Source organism: Pseudorca crassidens, chromosome 6, assembly GCF_039906515.1.
Source record: "Pseudorca crassidens isolate mPseCra1 chromosome 6, mPseCra1.hap1, whole genome shotgun sequence".
In the NCBI taxonomy this organism is placed as follows: Eukaryota; Metazoa; Chordata; class Mammalia; order Artiodactyla; family Delphinidae; genus Pseudorca; species Pseudorca crassidens.
Window position 1 is genome coordinate 118791021 of NC_090301.1, and position 16272 is coordinate 118807292.

General features: G+C 47.4%; 1 protein-coding gene across 20 annotated transcripts in view; it reads right to left on the reverse strand.

The window, feature by feature from the left end:
• Nucleotides 1–472: 472 nt before the first annotated feature.
• Nucleotides 473–16272, reverse strand: part of CLASP1 (cytoplasmic linker associated protein 1) — a 268556-nt gene continuing 252756 nt past the window's right edge. For all 20 annotated transcript variants that reach the window (XM_067742183.1, XM_067742188.1, XM_067742189.1 and 17 more), the window contains 2 exons: nt 16027–16143; nt 473–3315 (listed from right to left, as the gene is read on the reverse strand). In XM_067742183.1, coding sequence (XP_067598284.1) covers nt 3229–3315; nt 16027–16143 — 204 coding nt within the window. In that variant the 3' untranslated portion in view covers nt 473–3228. The remainder of the gene's footprint in view (nt 3316–16026; nt 16144–16272) is intronic.

The following is a 16272-nucleotide window of genomic DNA, read 5'->3' on the forward strand; positions in this document are numbered from 1 at the left end:
GAAGCCGGGATTTGAACCCAGCCTCTGTGATCACGCCGACCTCACGTGTCAAACGGGCAGGAGGCAGTGGGCCATGGGGGAAAGGGGCTCAAGGTCACCAGTCAGGGATACTGAGATGCCTCATGGAACGCGATGTAAGAGTCAAAATCGTTCCGAAAGCAAAAGTAAGGCTCCAAAGAGACGGACCAGCACCCCTGGGGGCCGTGCACGGGTTCCTTGCAGACCAGCTCCACGGCTCCGCTCGCCAGGCCCTTTCCCCTTCCCCCAGGTTCCATCCTGACACCCGCCTGATCCCGGCCCTGGGCCCTGGGCCCCCTGCAGTCCGACCTGCTGACCTCACGAGCTCCTCCATGTAGCCCCTCGATCCTTCAGAAATGTGGCCTCGTTCTGACGTCAGAGAGACGGGATAAGCTACCTACAAGCACTGTGACCAAAAAAAAAAAAAAAAAAAAACCACTCGGACGTCAGAAACTGAATTAAGTCTCATTTATTCTAGAGCAAACTCAAAAGGATTTTTTTTCTTGTTTTCTTTTTTAGCAAATCCTAGCACATTATTAACAACAACAAAAAATCTGTACATTTGCCATGATACACTTGAAAGTGAAACAAATAAGATATAAATACAGATATGGATGTAACATGAAAAAGCCCAAAAAAACCAAAAACCAAAACCAAAAACCCAACCTGGGGGCGTGGGGACCATGCGTGTGAACAGTGCCGACAAAACTATTTTGGTGGCTGACATTTTTCAGAGCATTTTCATCATCTCCAAATATCATGGTTAGCAAAGTCCTGGTGGGATTCTACAGAGTTCTTATTTGCTGTTCTTTAACGTGTAATATTATGCTTGATAAATTAAGGGCGGTAGGGCAAGAAAAAGATTCAGGGGACAGGTCAGGTGCAGCTGCATGACTGAGAAGCTAGTGGGGCCGTGGCGGGCGGCCCGTGGCTGCAGTGGCTCCAGGAAGGCCGCGCGCCTCCCCCGGGGCCTCAGCAGCGGGAGGGGAAGCGGGAGCCCGGCGATCTGGCCCCGGCGGTGGCGTTGGGGCTTTTCGGGGCCCTGGACAGTCAGGCCAACGCGGGAGGCGGACCGAGTCTCGGGTGCTCTGCTCGCCTGTGTTCTACCGTTTCATCCAAACACGACGCCTGCAGGGAGGCGGCGAGGCAGGGCAGCTGCAGCTGTCGGTTGGGAGTGGGCGGGCCCCGCTGGGTCAGGACATCAAGGCTGGGCAAGTGACGTTCAAGGCTAGCCCTTTGTGAGCGCCAGGAGGACGCGCGCGGCCACGTTCAAGGTCCTTCCCGACTGCGGGCGGGGCTGCGGCCACCTGGGCGTCCACGAGCTGAAGGAGAGAGGCCTTTCCACACGCGCTCGCCAGGAAGGACTCGGAAATAACCCGGCGGAACACAGGTGCCGCTTCAGAGGAGTCATCAGACGCTGACGATGGTAGAGGGCAAGAAAGCGACCCCGCGAGTGACGTAAGAACAAACAGCAATGGCTGTTCTGAGCCGAAAAGAAGCCAATAACGTTCGACCACGTAAAACGCGCCCCTGACGTTCCCTCAACGGCAGCAGCGCGGCCCCTCACGCACGTGCAGGATACCCGCTACGTGCACGCACGCACTTAGCACACGCACGCAGTGAAGGCGCCCTGGCCTCTGCTCCCGGACCTCTGTCTTCAGTGCCTATTTCCGCATAAAGTATCTGAAGTCGATTCTGCATGAAAACAAGCTACGTTCGGGGCTGTGCAGCTCTGGGGTGAGAGCCACACAGCCTGGCAGCTGCAGGGACTGGACGCCAGAGCAGCAAACACCTCATTAACAATATGGAAAAGTCAGTTCCATTTACAGGGGCTACGGTGGAATCTAAGAGACGACAGACGCCTTCCTGACCGCATTAAGAACTTCCATTTGGCTTGAAGCCTTTTACTCCAAACTTTGTTAACCAGGGTCCTGATCCGGAGTTGCTTTCACTGAAGCAGTGCAACCCTCAAGAAGAAATTTTAAAGGGGTAAGTTTCTCACTGAAGAACTTGATTCTAAAACTCTGTTTCCAATCCTGTTTTTCTGCGATCCGCCACACACCACAATTACTTTTTCCTTAAAACCATGATTCTCTCAGCAGAGGATCAAGGAAGTACTTCAGTCCATAAAATTACAAAAAAAAAAAAAAATCCTGATACCTGGTCTCTCTAGATTTTTCTTTGATCTCAATCCCAAATTAAACAGAGAATTCAAAACTGAGATGGTGGAGCTGCCATTGACCAGACTAACCGAGAACATCTTAGAATCGAGCCGCTCAGGCGCGGGTTCGGGAAGGGAAGCGAGGGGGCCCTAAATCTGCACCACCAGGGGCCAGGGTCACGGAGGAAGCGCTGTTAAATAGTGTTTCCCAGGATCTCGGCAGTAAAACGAGCAGCTTCTCCGGTATCTTCGACGCTGCACGAAGGGCCATTTCAAGCACACGCTAACCAAGGCTGTCGATTTACCTTGATTTTTGTGTTTGGATTTCATCTCTAAGAAGCCCCTCAAGTGGCAGCTCTGGGGCAGGGGCGGCATCAGTGGGGTTGTTCAGAGGGGCAGGAGCCCGTCCTGGAAGGAGACCGCGCAGGGCGTCAGCCTGCGGTCCGGAGACGGTGAGCACGATCACTACATGTTCGTTGAAAGACCATCTTCAGGCTTTTCTCCCACTTCTTGCCAAGACTTGATTCGTATTCTTAGCAGGTCTCAAAACACAACTTACAACGTACAAACCCTTCCATGGTGTCAGTTGTGGAAGGCGTGGGGCTTTGCCCCACACAGGCCACATCCAAAACCAAGGAGGCCGAGATGAAAGAGAAACACAACATAACCCAACCTCCTCCAATCTTATTAACTGAAGAGAAAATGCTGCTTTCTACCAGGTATCGGCTAGAGAGCTCCGATTTTTAAAAACTGCAGCCCACACACACGGTTTTACGACCTCAGCAGGCGGGATGAGACGGTTTAAGTATGGCTCTTCTTTTCTTACTCCTTTTGTTTTGTTTTGTAGGAAGATGCAATGCAGGCCTTGCTTCCTTTACATTCAATACCAGTATGATTCTACACAAAAGCTGGAAGGGATCAAAATACTGATTGTAATAAATATTTGCGGGCCTCCTGGTACTGACTGGGCAGCCGATGGGGGGGAGGGGGAGTTCTCTGAGAGGCACCACCGATTGCTTCCAGGGCTACACGGGGACTCTGGCGCCGCATTAGCTATGCGTGGAGACGTCGGATGAGGAGCTGCTGTTGCTGTTCGTGGTCTGCGCCCTCTTTATGTATAAGTTGAGCAGCTTCATCTGCAAGGAGAAGATACAAACGGGTGAGCAGGAGGAGAAAATCAGAGAGCAGGAAAGAAAACCCAGGTGACAACAAAACAGCACGTCCGGGCTTCTCTGGTGGCGCAGTGGTTGACAGTCCGCCTGCCGATGCAGGGGACACGGGTTCGTGCCCTGGTCTGGGAAGATCCCACATGCCGCGGAGCGGCTGGGCCCGTGAGCCATGGCCGCTGAGCCTGTGCGTCCGGAGCCTGTGCTCCGCAACGGGAGAGGCCACAACAGTGAGAGGCCCGCGTACCGCAAAAAAACCACACCAAAAAACAAAAAAACAGCACGTCCCTTAGTGGAGAAATTCACTGCACAGACATTTACTGAGTGCCCACCACTGGTCCAAGCCATCTGCCCGGGGCCAGGGCCACCGCGATTGGGAGGTCAGACTAGAGGAGGGGGCGCGAGGGGTTATCATGGAAAGAGGGAAACATGTGACCACGAGGCGGGCCTCAGGGCTGCAGATCCACACACTTCAGGGGCAAGGCAGCCACCAGCTCCACCCAACCCAGCGGGAAGAGAGGGTGCAAGCCACACTCCATCGGCATGAAGAAGCAAGCCAAGGTCAGAGGTCACGTTTTCTAACCCTCACATGTGTGCAGAAGCTGCTTCTTCCCCATTGCACACCTCCCGAGGCGCGTGGAATCTGAGGCCGCCCCCATGTGCCCCATGGCCTTCCCGCACCCCGGGCCCCAGCCCCGCCCACTGTGGCTCAGCACAGGCCACCTCCTGCTGCAGGGAGCAGTGGGCTGGATCTTTCCAGCAAGACTCAACTTCCCTGAGGCCAGACGCTGCGTCACTAAACAACGTGCCCTCAGTCAGGCACAGTGCTTGACGGCGAAAGCGCTTCCAAGCCTGACATCTCATTTAGTTCTAACTCAAGCCCCTTGGACTCTCAAAATACCTAAAGCACCATGTAACACGGTAGGTTCTTAAATATTTGCTGAATGCCGCTAACTTCGTATGTTGATAGTGTGCCTGATCATATTAAAAATTAAAAGAAACAGGTATTTGTAGAAGCAGAGTGCCCATAAAAATCTACGCAACACACGACTGGTAAGATTAAGGGAATATTTACTATCCACAGCTCTTCCACAGCTCTTTAGCTGCTGTCTCTGAACAGGCTGTGAGGCCAAGTATACGGCTGCCTAGGGAGGAGCGGCTGGTCCCCGGGGAACCCACGAAGAGATGCTCCGAGTGGAGCGTGTGGCACAGGAGAAAGCGGGGCCCTCGGATGATGGGTGGGAACAGGACCAGCAACCAGCAGAGCCCCCGTGAGGCAGTGTCTCCCTGACCCCCAGCAAGGCGCGCTCAGTCACATGGCTGTGGAGCCTGGGACGTGCAGCTGGCGGGAGGGCTCTGCCCGAGCGTCTTCACGCAGCAGCCCACCGGGGGTCCCCCCCCAGATCAGGACTTGTAATGCCTCTTACTCTTTTCAGCTGCAGGGAGTGTGTCGGGAATTCACGCTACGTATCCCAGTCTGTTTTCATCCCACACCTTTCAAAATCTGAAACCTTTCAATAGAACAGTCAGTGCGGTGATCAAAGTGCCATCACTGGACCTCCCTGGTGGCGCAGGGGTTAAGAGTCCGCCTGCCAATGCAGGGGCACGGGTTCGAGCCCTGGCCCGGGAAGATCCCACATGCCGCGGAGCAACTGAGCCCATGCGCCACAACTACTGAGACCGCCCACAGCTACTGAAGCCCACGCGCCTAGAGCCCGCGCTCTGCAACAAGAGAAGCCACCACAATGAGAAGCCCGTGTGCAACAACGAAGACCCAATGCAGCCAAAACTAAAATAAATTTATTAAAAAGAAAAACAAAACCCCAAGTGCCATCATGTTACACAAGGTCCCTAAATGCTCTAAGGCACAGGAGGATACGGCCAGGGCCAGCCAGGTGCAAGGGAAGCCACGGCACATTCAACAGAGCACTGGCCTGAAGCTCAACAGGCCCAGCAGAACTCTAGCGCCAACTCCAACACTAACTAGTTCTGCGACCTCAGGCAAACATTTCTTGAGCCTCGACTTTCCCATCTGCAAAATGCAGAGCAGTGACACTTGCAAGGTGCTTCCTGCAGCTCCCTGCTCGGAGAACGTGTCCTCTGAGCACCCCACTCCTACTCCTACCTGAGCTGTTCACACTGTTCCTCCCTGCAGTCCACTCCTTCCCTCCCTGTGCAGCTCCCCAATCCTGCCAAGCCCAGCCCAATCTGGTCCCACTTCCTCCAGGCCCCTGACCCAGCAATCAGAGCCCGTCCCACCATGTCCACTGGTCACCCCTGGGCAGCTGTACAAGTTTCCTCATGTGTCAGTCCTGTCAGGGCAGGATGAGTTCTTGCTCTTCCCATGTGCCTTAGCATAGTGTGCTGAAGATAGCAGGTTCCTAACATGTACTTGTTGAATCAGAGGTTGTTTTTTTTTTAAATACATCTTATTGGAGTATAATTGCTTTACAACGCTATGTTAGTTTCTGCTGTACACCAAAGTGAATCAGCCATATGCATACATATGTCCCCATATCTCCTCCCTCCTGAGCCTCCCTCCCACCCTCCCCAATCCCACCCCTCTAGGTCATTGCAAAGCACCGAGCTGATCTCCCTGTGCTATGCTGCTGCTTCCCACTAGAGTTTTTAAAGAAGAAAAAAGTGATCTAGAAAGCAGGATAGTTATATTTCTATGAAAGCCTGGTTAAAAATGAGCTGCTAAACATTGCTAATAGTTATTTACAACTCAGAACCCCTACTGTATCTACCTAGTCAAGTCTAGAACATAATTGCAAGTACAAGGAAAAGATGACGGTAATAGAGTGAATGATGTGTATATGTCCAATGGTTTACAAGCTTTACACTGATTATCACATTTGGGCCTCAAAACAATCCTTTGAGGTAGGCAGAACAGGTTCTCCTATTTTACAAATGAAAAGGCCAGGGTTCAGAAAGCTTGCTCAATGAGCTGGTATAAATTCAAATTAGAGGATTATAACTTTAGGATGTCAAATGTAATCCACAAAGAAAACAGGTATAGAATATACACAAAAGGAAATGAGAAGGGAATTAAAACGTTTCAGTACAAAAAGCAAACAAACACAAAAGAGTAGTGTAGAAAATGAGGGACAAAAAAGCTATAAGGCACATAGAAAACAAACACCACGATGACAGAAATCTCTTCCTTATCAGTAATTGCTTTAAATGTGAATGAGTTAAATTCTCCAATCAAAAGACAAAGATTGGCAAAATGGATAAAAAGAAAACCATGATTCAACTATATGTTGTCTACTAGAGACTCACTTTCGATCCAAAGACACAAATAGGTTGAAAGTGAAAGAATGGAAAAGGATATTCCATGCAAACAGTAACCAAGAGTATGGGGTAGCTACACTAATATCAGACAAAATAGAGTTTAAAACTAAAAAGGTTACAAGAAACAGATGGACATTACATATTAATAAAAGAGCAATACAGCAAGAAAATTTAATATTTATAATTACACATCTAAGAACATGCCATCAAAATATATGAAGCAAAAACTGACAGCATGGAAGGGAGAAACAGTTTTGTAGTAATAGTTGGGAGACTTCAATATTCCACTCTAGAGGACTTGAACAACACAATAAATCAACTAGATCTAAAAGACATATGCAAAACATTCTACACAAGAATACACATTCTTCTCAAGTGCACATGAGACCTTCCCAAGATAGACCATATGTTAGGCCACAGATTAAACCTCAATACATTTTAAAAGATAAATATGATACAAAGTACCTTTTCTGACCAAAACAGATGAACTCAGAAATCAGTAACAGAAAGAAAACTGAAAAATTCACAAATCTGTGGAAATTGAACAGCACACTCTTAAACAACCATTGGGTTAAAGAAGAAATCACAAAGGAAATGGGAAAATACCTTGAGACAGACAAAAACAACATACCAAAACTTATGGGATGCAGCAAAAGCAGTGTAAAGAGAGAAATTCATAGCTATATAAAAAAGAAGGAAGATTTGTATCAACAACCTAACTTTATATATCTTAAGGAACTAGAAAAAGAATAATAAATTAAACCCCAAGCTAGCAGAAAGAAGATAATATAGATTAGAGCAGAGATAAATGAAACAAAAAATAGAGGTAACAAAACCAAAACTTGGTTCTTTGAAAAAGAATCAACAAAATTGACAAAGCTTTAGCTAAGTTAACTAACAAAAAAAGAGAGAAGACTCCAATTGTTAAAATCAGAAACAAACGTGGGGACATTATGACTGATTCTACAGAAATCAAAAAGATCATGAGAATACTATTAGTAACTGTACACCAACAAATTAGGTAACTTAGATGAAATGGACAAACTCCTAGAAACACAAAACCTATCAAGAAGAAAAGAGAAACCTGAACAGACCCATAACTAGTAAAGAGATTGAATCAGTAATCAAAAATCTGACAAAGAAAAGCCCCTGACCAGGTGGCTTCATTGGTGAATTCTACCAACATTTAGAGAACTAACACAATCCTTCTCAATTTTTTCTAGAAAACTGAAGAGGAAGGAACACTTCTGAATTCATGCTATGAGGTCAGCATTCTCCTGATATCTAAGCCAGTTGAAGACATAACAAGAAAACTACAGATCCATAGCCCTTATGAACACTGATGCAAAAAATCCTCAAGAAAAGACTGGCAAACCAGATTCAACAGCACATTAAGAGGCTTTAATACCATGACCAAGTGGGATTTATTCCTGAAATGCAAGGATGGTTCAACATACAAAAATTGATAAATATAATACACCACATTAACAGAATGAAGGAAAAAACAAAAACAAACAAACAAACCCCCAGGGACTTCCCTGGTGGCGCAGTGGTTAAGAATCCGCCTGCCAATGCAGGGGACATGGGTTTGAGCCCTGGTCCGGGAAGATCCCACATGCCTCGGAGCAACTAGGCCCATGCGCCATAACTATGGAGCCTGTGCTCTAGAGCCTGCGAGCCACAACTACTGGGCCTGTGTGTCACGACTGCTGAAGCCCGTGTGCCTAGAGCCTGTGCTCCACAACGAGAAGCCACCACAATGAGAAGCCCGTGCACCGCAATGAAGAGTAGCCCCCACTCGCTGCAACTAGAGAAAAGCCCGCGCGCAGCAACGAAGACCCAATGTAGCCAAAAATCAATAAATAAATATTAAAAAACAAACAAACAAAAACCAAAGGATCATCTCCATTGATACAGAAAAAGTATTTGGCAAAATTCAGTATCTTTTCATGATAAAAATACCAAATAAACTAGGAATAGAAGAAAAGTATAGGCACACTTTGTTTTATTGTGCTTCACTTTAATATACTTCACAGATACTGTGTTTTTTCCCCCAAATTGAAGGTCTGTGAACACCTGGCATCAATCAAGTCCATGAGGGCCATTTTCCAACAGCATGGCTCCCTTCATGTCACTGTCCCATTTTGGCAATTCTCACAATTATTCCAGACTTTTTCATTACTATTATACTTCTTATGGTGACTTGTGGTCAGTGTTCTTTTATGTTATGACTATAGTTGTTTGGGTTGGCACGAACCACGCCCATATGTAAAGACAGCAAATGTCATCCACAGATGTGTGTGTTCTGACTGCGCGAGAGACCCACCATTCCCGGGTCTCCCTCCCTGTACTTGCACCTCCCTAGTCCCTGAGACACAACAATATTGAAATTAGGCCAATTAATAACCCTACAGTGGCCTGAAGTGTTCAAGTGAAAGAGCTGCACTTCTGTCACTTTAAATCAAAAGCTAGAAATGATTAAGCGTAGTGAGGAAGGCATATTGAAAGCTGAGACAGGCCAAGAGCTAGCCCTCTCGTGCCACAGTTAGCCAAGCTGTGAATGCAAAGGAAAAGTTCTTGAAAGAAACTGGAAGTGCTGCTCCAGTGAATACACGAATGATAAGAAAGGAAAATAGCCTTACTGCTGATATGGAGAAAGTTTTAGTGGTCTGTACAGAAGATCAAACCAGCCACAACATTCCCTTAAGCCCAAACCTATTACAGACCAAGGGCCTAACTCTCTTCCATTCTAGGAAGGCTGAGAGAGATGAGGAAGCTGCAGGAAAGAAGTCTGATGCTGGCAGATGTTGGTTCATGAGGTTTAAGGAAAGAAGCTGCCTGCATAACATAAAAGTGCCAGGTGAAGCAGCAAGTGCTGACGTAGAAGCTGCAGCAGGTTATCCAGAGGATCTAGCTAAGGTAGTTCATGAAGGTGGCTACACTAAACAGCAGATTTTCAATGTAGGCAAGACAGCCTTATAATGGAAGAAGATGCTATCTAGGACTTTCAGAGCCAGAAAGGAGAAGCCAATGCCTGGCTTCAAAGCTTCAAAGGACAGACTGACTCTGTCAGGAGCTAATGCAGCTGGTGACTTTAAGTTCATTTGCCATTCTGAAAATCCCAGGGCTCTTAAGAATTATGCTCAACCTACTCTGCCTGTGCTCTGTAAATGCAACAACAAAGCCTGCATGACAGCACAGGTTTACAACATGATTGAGTATTTTAAGCCCACTGTTGAGACGTACAGCTCAGAAAAAAAGACTCCTTTCAAAATATTACTGTTTATTGACAGGGTATCTGGTCACCCAAGAGCTCTGATGAAGATGTACAACAAGATTAATGTTGTTTTCATGCCTACTAACACAACACCCATTCAGCAGCCCGTAGATCAAGGATAATTCTGACTTTCAAGTCTTATTATTTAAGAAATACATTTTGTAAGGCGATCACTGCCATAGTGCTTCCTCTGATGGATCTGGGCAAAGTCAACTGTAAACCTTCTGGAAAGGATTCAGCATCCTAGGTGCCATGAAGAACATTTCTGATTCACAGGAACAGGCCAAAATACCAACATCAACAGGAGTCTGGAAGAAGTTGATTCCAACCCTCCTGGACGCCTTTGAGGGGTTCAAGACTTCAGGGGAGGAACTGCAGATGTGGTGGAAACAGCAGGAGAACTAGAATTATAAGTGGAGCCTGAAGATGGGACTGAATTGATAAAATCTCATGATAAAACATTAGTGCATGTGGAGTTGCTTCTTACAGATGAGCAAAGAAAGGGTTTCTTTTTTTTTTTCCTTCAAAGCAAAATTAATTTTAATGAGTTTTTAAAAAAAGAAATACAAACCATGAAATACCTCTCTAAAGGAATGGGGAGGGTGTCATGAAATCCAAGAAACAGGGAATTGTACCTTCAGAATCCTTGGGAAATTCTGGCTGCCTGATGACTTTGGGGAAGTTGCCTGACTCTGGAAGAGGCAAAGGTTTTGTTTGTCTGTTTGTTTGTTTTTGGTAGAGGAGCTGGTGAAATACTTTAAACTGTTCTGCACTTATCTCCAAAGTCTGCATTTTACATCTTGTCCAGAAATTCAGTCTTAGTTTGTAACGGCATATATGTGTAAAGGTGCTTTTAACAACAGGAATGTTTAGTGCAGTGTAGAAAGTCTTTGAGCCAAAGCCTGCCCTCAGTGTGCACTTAAGTTTCCATTAAAGGAGAGCGGCAACTGAGCTTGCAGAGCTGAGGGTAAAATTTGAATTCTGCTGTAGGAGATCAGAGCATTAGGAGCTGGGATATTGAATTTCACTTTTCCCCATGCTGACACTGACTTTCCTCTGGAGCATCACCAACTAGTGAGATCTAGTTCAGTTGCATGATTTCTTAATTTTCTCTCCACTAACCCAAATCCAGAGATACAAATCCGGAGCTTAGGGGGATCTCATGTGAAAGTGGTTTCTTGAGATGGAATCGACTCCTGGTGAAGATGCTGTGAAGACTGGCGAAATGACAACCAAGGATTTAGATTATTACACAGACTTACTTGATAAAGCAGTGGCAGGTTCGAGAGGACTGACTCCGATTTTGAAAGAGATTCTACTGTGGGTAAAATGCTATCAAACAGCATTGCTGCAACAGAGAAACTGTGAAGAGTCGATCGATTCAGCAAACTTCACCGCTGTCTTATTTTAGGAAACTGCAGCGGCCACCTTCACCTTCAGCAGTCACTGCCCTGATCAGTCAGCAGCATCAACACTGAGGCCAGACCCTCCACCAGCAAAAAGATTATGACTCGCTGAAGGCTCAGATGATGGCTAGCATTATTTAGCAATAACTTTTTTTAAAATTAAGGTAGGTATACTGACTTTTTTTAGACAGAATGCTATTGCACACTTAATAGACTACAGTATAGTAAAGACATAACTTTTATACGTACCGGGAAACCAAAAAATTTGTGTGACTTGTTTCATTGCAATATTCGCTTTACTGCAGCGATCTGGACCTGAATCCGCACTCTCTCCGAGGCTGCCTGTATCTCAACGTATCAAAAGCTAGATATGAAAAGCACACTGTGAACATTATGCTCGACGGTAAGAGACTGAAAACTTTTCCTTTAAGATGAGGAACAAGGATGCCTACTTTCACCATTTCTATTAATATAGTACTGTAAGTTCCAGCCAGAGCAATTAGGCAGGAAAAGAAAAACAAAAAGCATCCACATTGGAAAGGAAGAAGCAAGATTATCTTTGTTCATAGATGATATACAGTTTACCCTTGAGCAACACAGGTTTGAACAGTGCAGGTCCACTTATACAGGAATTTTTTTCAACACACACAGCACTACACCATCTGCGGTCAGTTGGCTACACAGAAGTGGAACCACAGGTACGGGACTTGAGCATCTGCACAGCTTGTTATCTATGGCAATCCCAGTGGATACCAAGGGACAACTGTGATCTCACAGGTATAAAATCCTAAAGATTCTACAAAAAAACATTAAGACTAATAAAAGAATTCAGCAAAGTAGCAGAATACAAAATCAGTGAGCAAAATTCAACTGCATTTCTATACACTAAAAATGAAAAATCCGGGCTTCCCTGTGGCGCAGTGGTTAAGAATCTGCCTGCCAATGCAGGGGACACGGGTTCGATCCCTGGTCCGGGAAGATCCCACATGCCGTGGAGCAGCTAAGCCTGTGAGCCATGGCCGTTGAGCCTGCGTGTCCGGAGCCTGTGCTCCGCAACGAGAGAGGCCACAACAGTGAGAGGCCCGCATGCCGCAAAAAGAAAAAAAAAAGTACAAAAAACTAAAAACAAACAACAACTCATCACAGTATGGCGGTTAAAAAAAAAAAAAGACATCCTGTGTTCATGGATTGGAAGTCAATACTGTTAGGATGTCAATACTACCCAAAGCTATCTATAGATTCAATGAAACCCCTATCAAAATTCCAATGAGGTTCTCTGAAGAAACAGAAGGTCTTTTCAACAAATGGTATTGGAAAAACAATATCCACACACAAAAGAATGAAGTTGGACCCTTACCTAACACCATACACAAAAATTAACTCAAAATGGATCAGAGACTTGCATTAAAAGCTAAAATTTTTAAATTGTTAGAAGAAAACACAGGGCAAAAGCTTCGCAACACTGGGTTTGGAAATGGTTATTGAATACGACACCACAAGCACAGGCAAAAAAATAATAGACAAATTGGATTTCACGAAAACTAAAACATTTTGTGCATCAAAGGTCAAGGGATTAATATCCAGAATATAGAGAGAACTTCTATAACTCAACAATAACAAAAAAACAAACATAATTCAAAAATGGGCAAAGGACCTGAATAGACATTTCACTGAAGAAGATATACAACTGGCCAACAAGCATATGAAAAGATGCTCAACATTACCAATCATTAGGGAGATGCAAATCAAAACTACACTGAGATATCGCCTCACACCACCCATGAGGATGGCTATTATCAAAAAAGAAGAGAAAATAACAAGTGCTGGCGAGGATGTGGAGAAACTGAAACCCTTGTGTGTTGGTGGTGGGAATGTGAAATGGTGCAGCTGCTGTGGCAAACAGTTTGGCAGTTATCATACGATCCTGCAACTCCACTCCTGGATATTATACGCAAGAGAATTGAAAGTGGGGTCTCAGAGAGGTATCTGTACCACCATGTTCATAGCAGCGTTACTCGTAATAGCCAACAAGTGGAAACAGCCCACAAGGCCATTACCAAGAAATGGATAAGCAAAATGCTGCATGTACATTCAATGAACTGTTATTCAGCCTTAAAAAGAAGGGAAGGGGCTTCCCTGGTGGCACAGTGGTTAAGAACCCTCCTGCCAATGCAGGGGACATGGGTTCGAGCCCTGGTCCGGGAAGATCCCACATGCCGCAGAGCAACTAAGCCCGTGAGCCACAACTACTGAGCCCGCGTGCCACAACTACTGAAGCCTGTGTGCCTGGAGCCTGCGCTCCGCAACAAGAGAAGCCACCGCAATGAGAAGCCCACGCACCACAGCCAAGACTAGACCCCGCTCGCCTCAACTAAAGAAAGCCCATGTGCAGCAATGAAGACCCAACGCAGCCAAAAATAAATAAGTAGGAAATTCTGACACCTGCTACAACATGGGTGAACCTAGGAACGTTATGCTCAGTGAAATAAGCCAGTCACGAATAGACAAATACTGTATGATTCCACTTATACACTCACAGAGACAGAAAGTAGAATGGTGGTTGCCAGGGGCCAGGGGGGAGGGGGAATATTACGGATTTCAGTTTTCCAAGGTGCAAAGAGCTCAGGAGGTGGATGGTGGTGATGAATATGCATAATATGAATGTACTTAGTGTCTGTGAACTGTACACTTACAAATGGTTAAGACAGTAAATTTTATGTTACTGTATTCTACAGAGAGAGAGAGAGAGAGAGAGAGCACGCGCAGAAAGGAAAGGTTGCTCAAAGTCATACAGCTAGTCAGCGGGGGACAGGTTTTCTGATCCTAAAGCCAGTACTGCTGCCATGGCAACAGGACACTTCTCAAAGGCACCTCACAGGTTCCTTGCACCAGCCTTTCTCTGCAGAACCTGATGTCATTTATTAACTTCATTTAAGTAGTGGAAGGAGAGTCTGATAGGCTTGGTGACACACAGAAACTGGAAGCCATGGCTTGATTCTCTGTTTCTAACTTAGCACCATGTGCTGTCAGCTACCCATTTTGGGGAGCTGGGTGGGAGGGTGTTTGTTTTAGGAGATGTGCGCTGGAGTCTACCAGGTTCACGTTAACACACCGGAGTTCTCACCTATAAAAACTGTAACGGCCGGAAGCTCTGCGCTGCCCCAGTGGACAGCTGTGCAGCCAGCCTCCCCAAGCCCTCCGAGCCGACTGACATCATCAGCGGGGAGATGGGAATACTGGCTCCAATGAGGACTGGGCTCCAGACCCGAGACCACCGCTGCAAGGGGCAGCAGGTCAACCGCAGGACAGGGACGAGAAGACACCTGCGTTTCCTCAGCCCCTTGCTGGAGGGGGCACATGAGATGGCAGGGCAGCTCCCTTACTCACGAGAGTAGAAAGTACCAGAAAACCGAGGTCTGGCTAATATTACTTTTGGGTGAATTTCCCATTTTACGAATCTAATTCCTTTTGTGAAGACTGTCTGTGCCATCCCCACCGCTGCCAGGGACCATCCACGGCCCCCGACGACGGCCACAGAGGGAGGGGGGCTCCTGGCCCAGCAAACTGCTCGGCACTCTCGGCTCAGGGTCCTGCAGGCCATGGCCAGGAGGGCTGGACGGGGACCTCGGGAAGTGGAATCAGGGGAAGTGGCCTCCACACCTGCCAGCCCCGCTGCTGGTTTCTGTCTGCGGGAAGAGTCAAGTGTCTCCTTCTGGACCAGTCGTTCTCCACCAGGGCTGATTCTGCCCCGAGAGGACACCTGGCCAGGTGTGGGGACATCAATTGAGGGTCGGGTGCGCTCCTGGGACCCCAGGGGTGGCGCCTCCACCAGGAAGTGGCCCGAGGTGTCGGCAGTGCTGAGGGTGTGAGCCCTGCTCGGGCGAAGGCAGCAGAGCCAGAACGCGGTGAGCGGTGATGCTCGCCAACTGTGTCAAAGGAACAGCCCTACTGAGAAGCCACGAGCATCACCTCTGCTCCCTTCTTTTCTAAGGAGGAAGGCCAGGCGCTGCAGGCTTCGCGCTCGCGGATCTGCACCCCTGCCCAGGGCCTCTGTAACTTCACGGTGACACGTTGGCCCCGCGGCCCAGGCCCTGGCCTCTCCAGCCAGAGCTCAAGGGTGGCCACCTGCTCTCCCCTGGCAGTTCATCAGATGTGAGTCTGTTTTTCAACCAACAAGCACTCCAGCCCCCGTCACCTTCCATGAGCCCATCGTCCTTTTGTCCCATTTTCTGTCCCTGAGTCTAGAAGGAAGGTGAGAGGCAGCCCAGGGAATAAAAAGCCCGGCTTCCAGAGTGAGATCACTGTGGGCCCCCGGGCGGGTCACGTGCAGGGTCACCGTCCTCACCCCACAGGGACCTGGAGCCCCCCAGCCTTGTGTGAAGCCAGCAGGTAAACGTCCTTAGTGTTTCGGGGGGAGAAAACAAGCTGGTTTCTAAAGACAGTCATCTTCCTTTTTGGGATAAACTAGAAGTTCAAAGCTATCGTTTCAAAAACTGGAGCGACGACAGACCACGTTGTACCTTAATGACTTCACTAAACGGCCGGTCATTTCGTCTTTAGAGAAACGCCTCTGGAGAATAAGGCTCAGCTAGAACGCACGTGCTGAGGAAGCCCGTGCGGAGCCCAGAGCTGCAGGGCAGCAAGTCTGCGATGCGCCAGCAGGCCCAGGTGTACGACCCGCCCGTGTAACGCTATACACACCTTGCTGCCTGTGAGCTGTGCCAGGTGAGGTTTCAACTCTTCTCCGATTACGGAATAAATCGCCACTAAGCAAAACACGCTGGCCTTACGCACGCTGCTCTCGGTGTTGTCGTAACCCTGCAGTCAGAGAGGGACACAGAAAGGAAACGAGATCAAAGCTTTGCCTGACTGTCAATATTTCATCAACGTTTCCACAAATGCCCTCTCGGTTCAACCTCGACCTTGTCAGGAGCGGCCTGGATACAC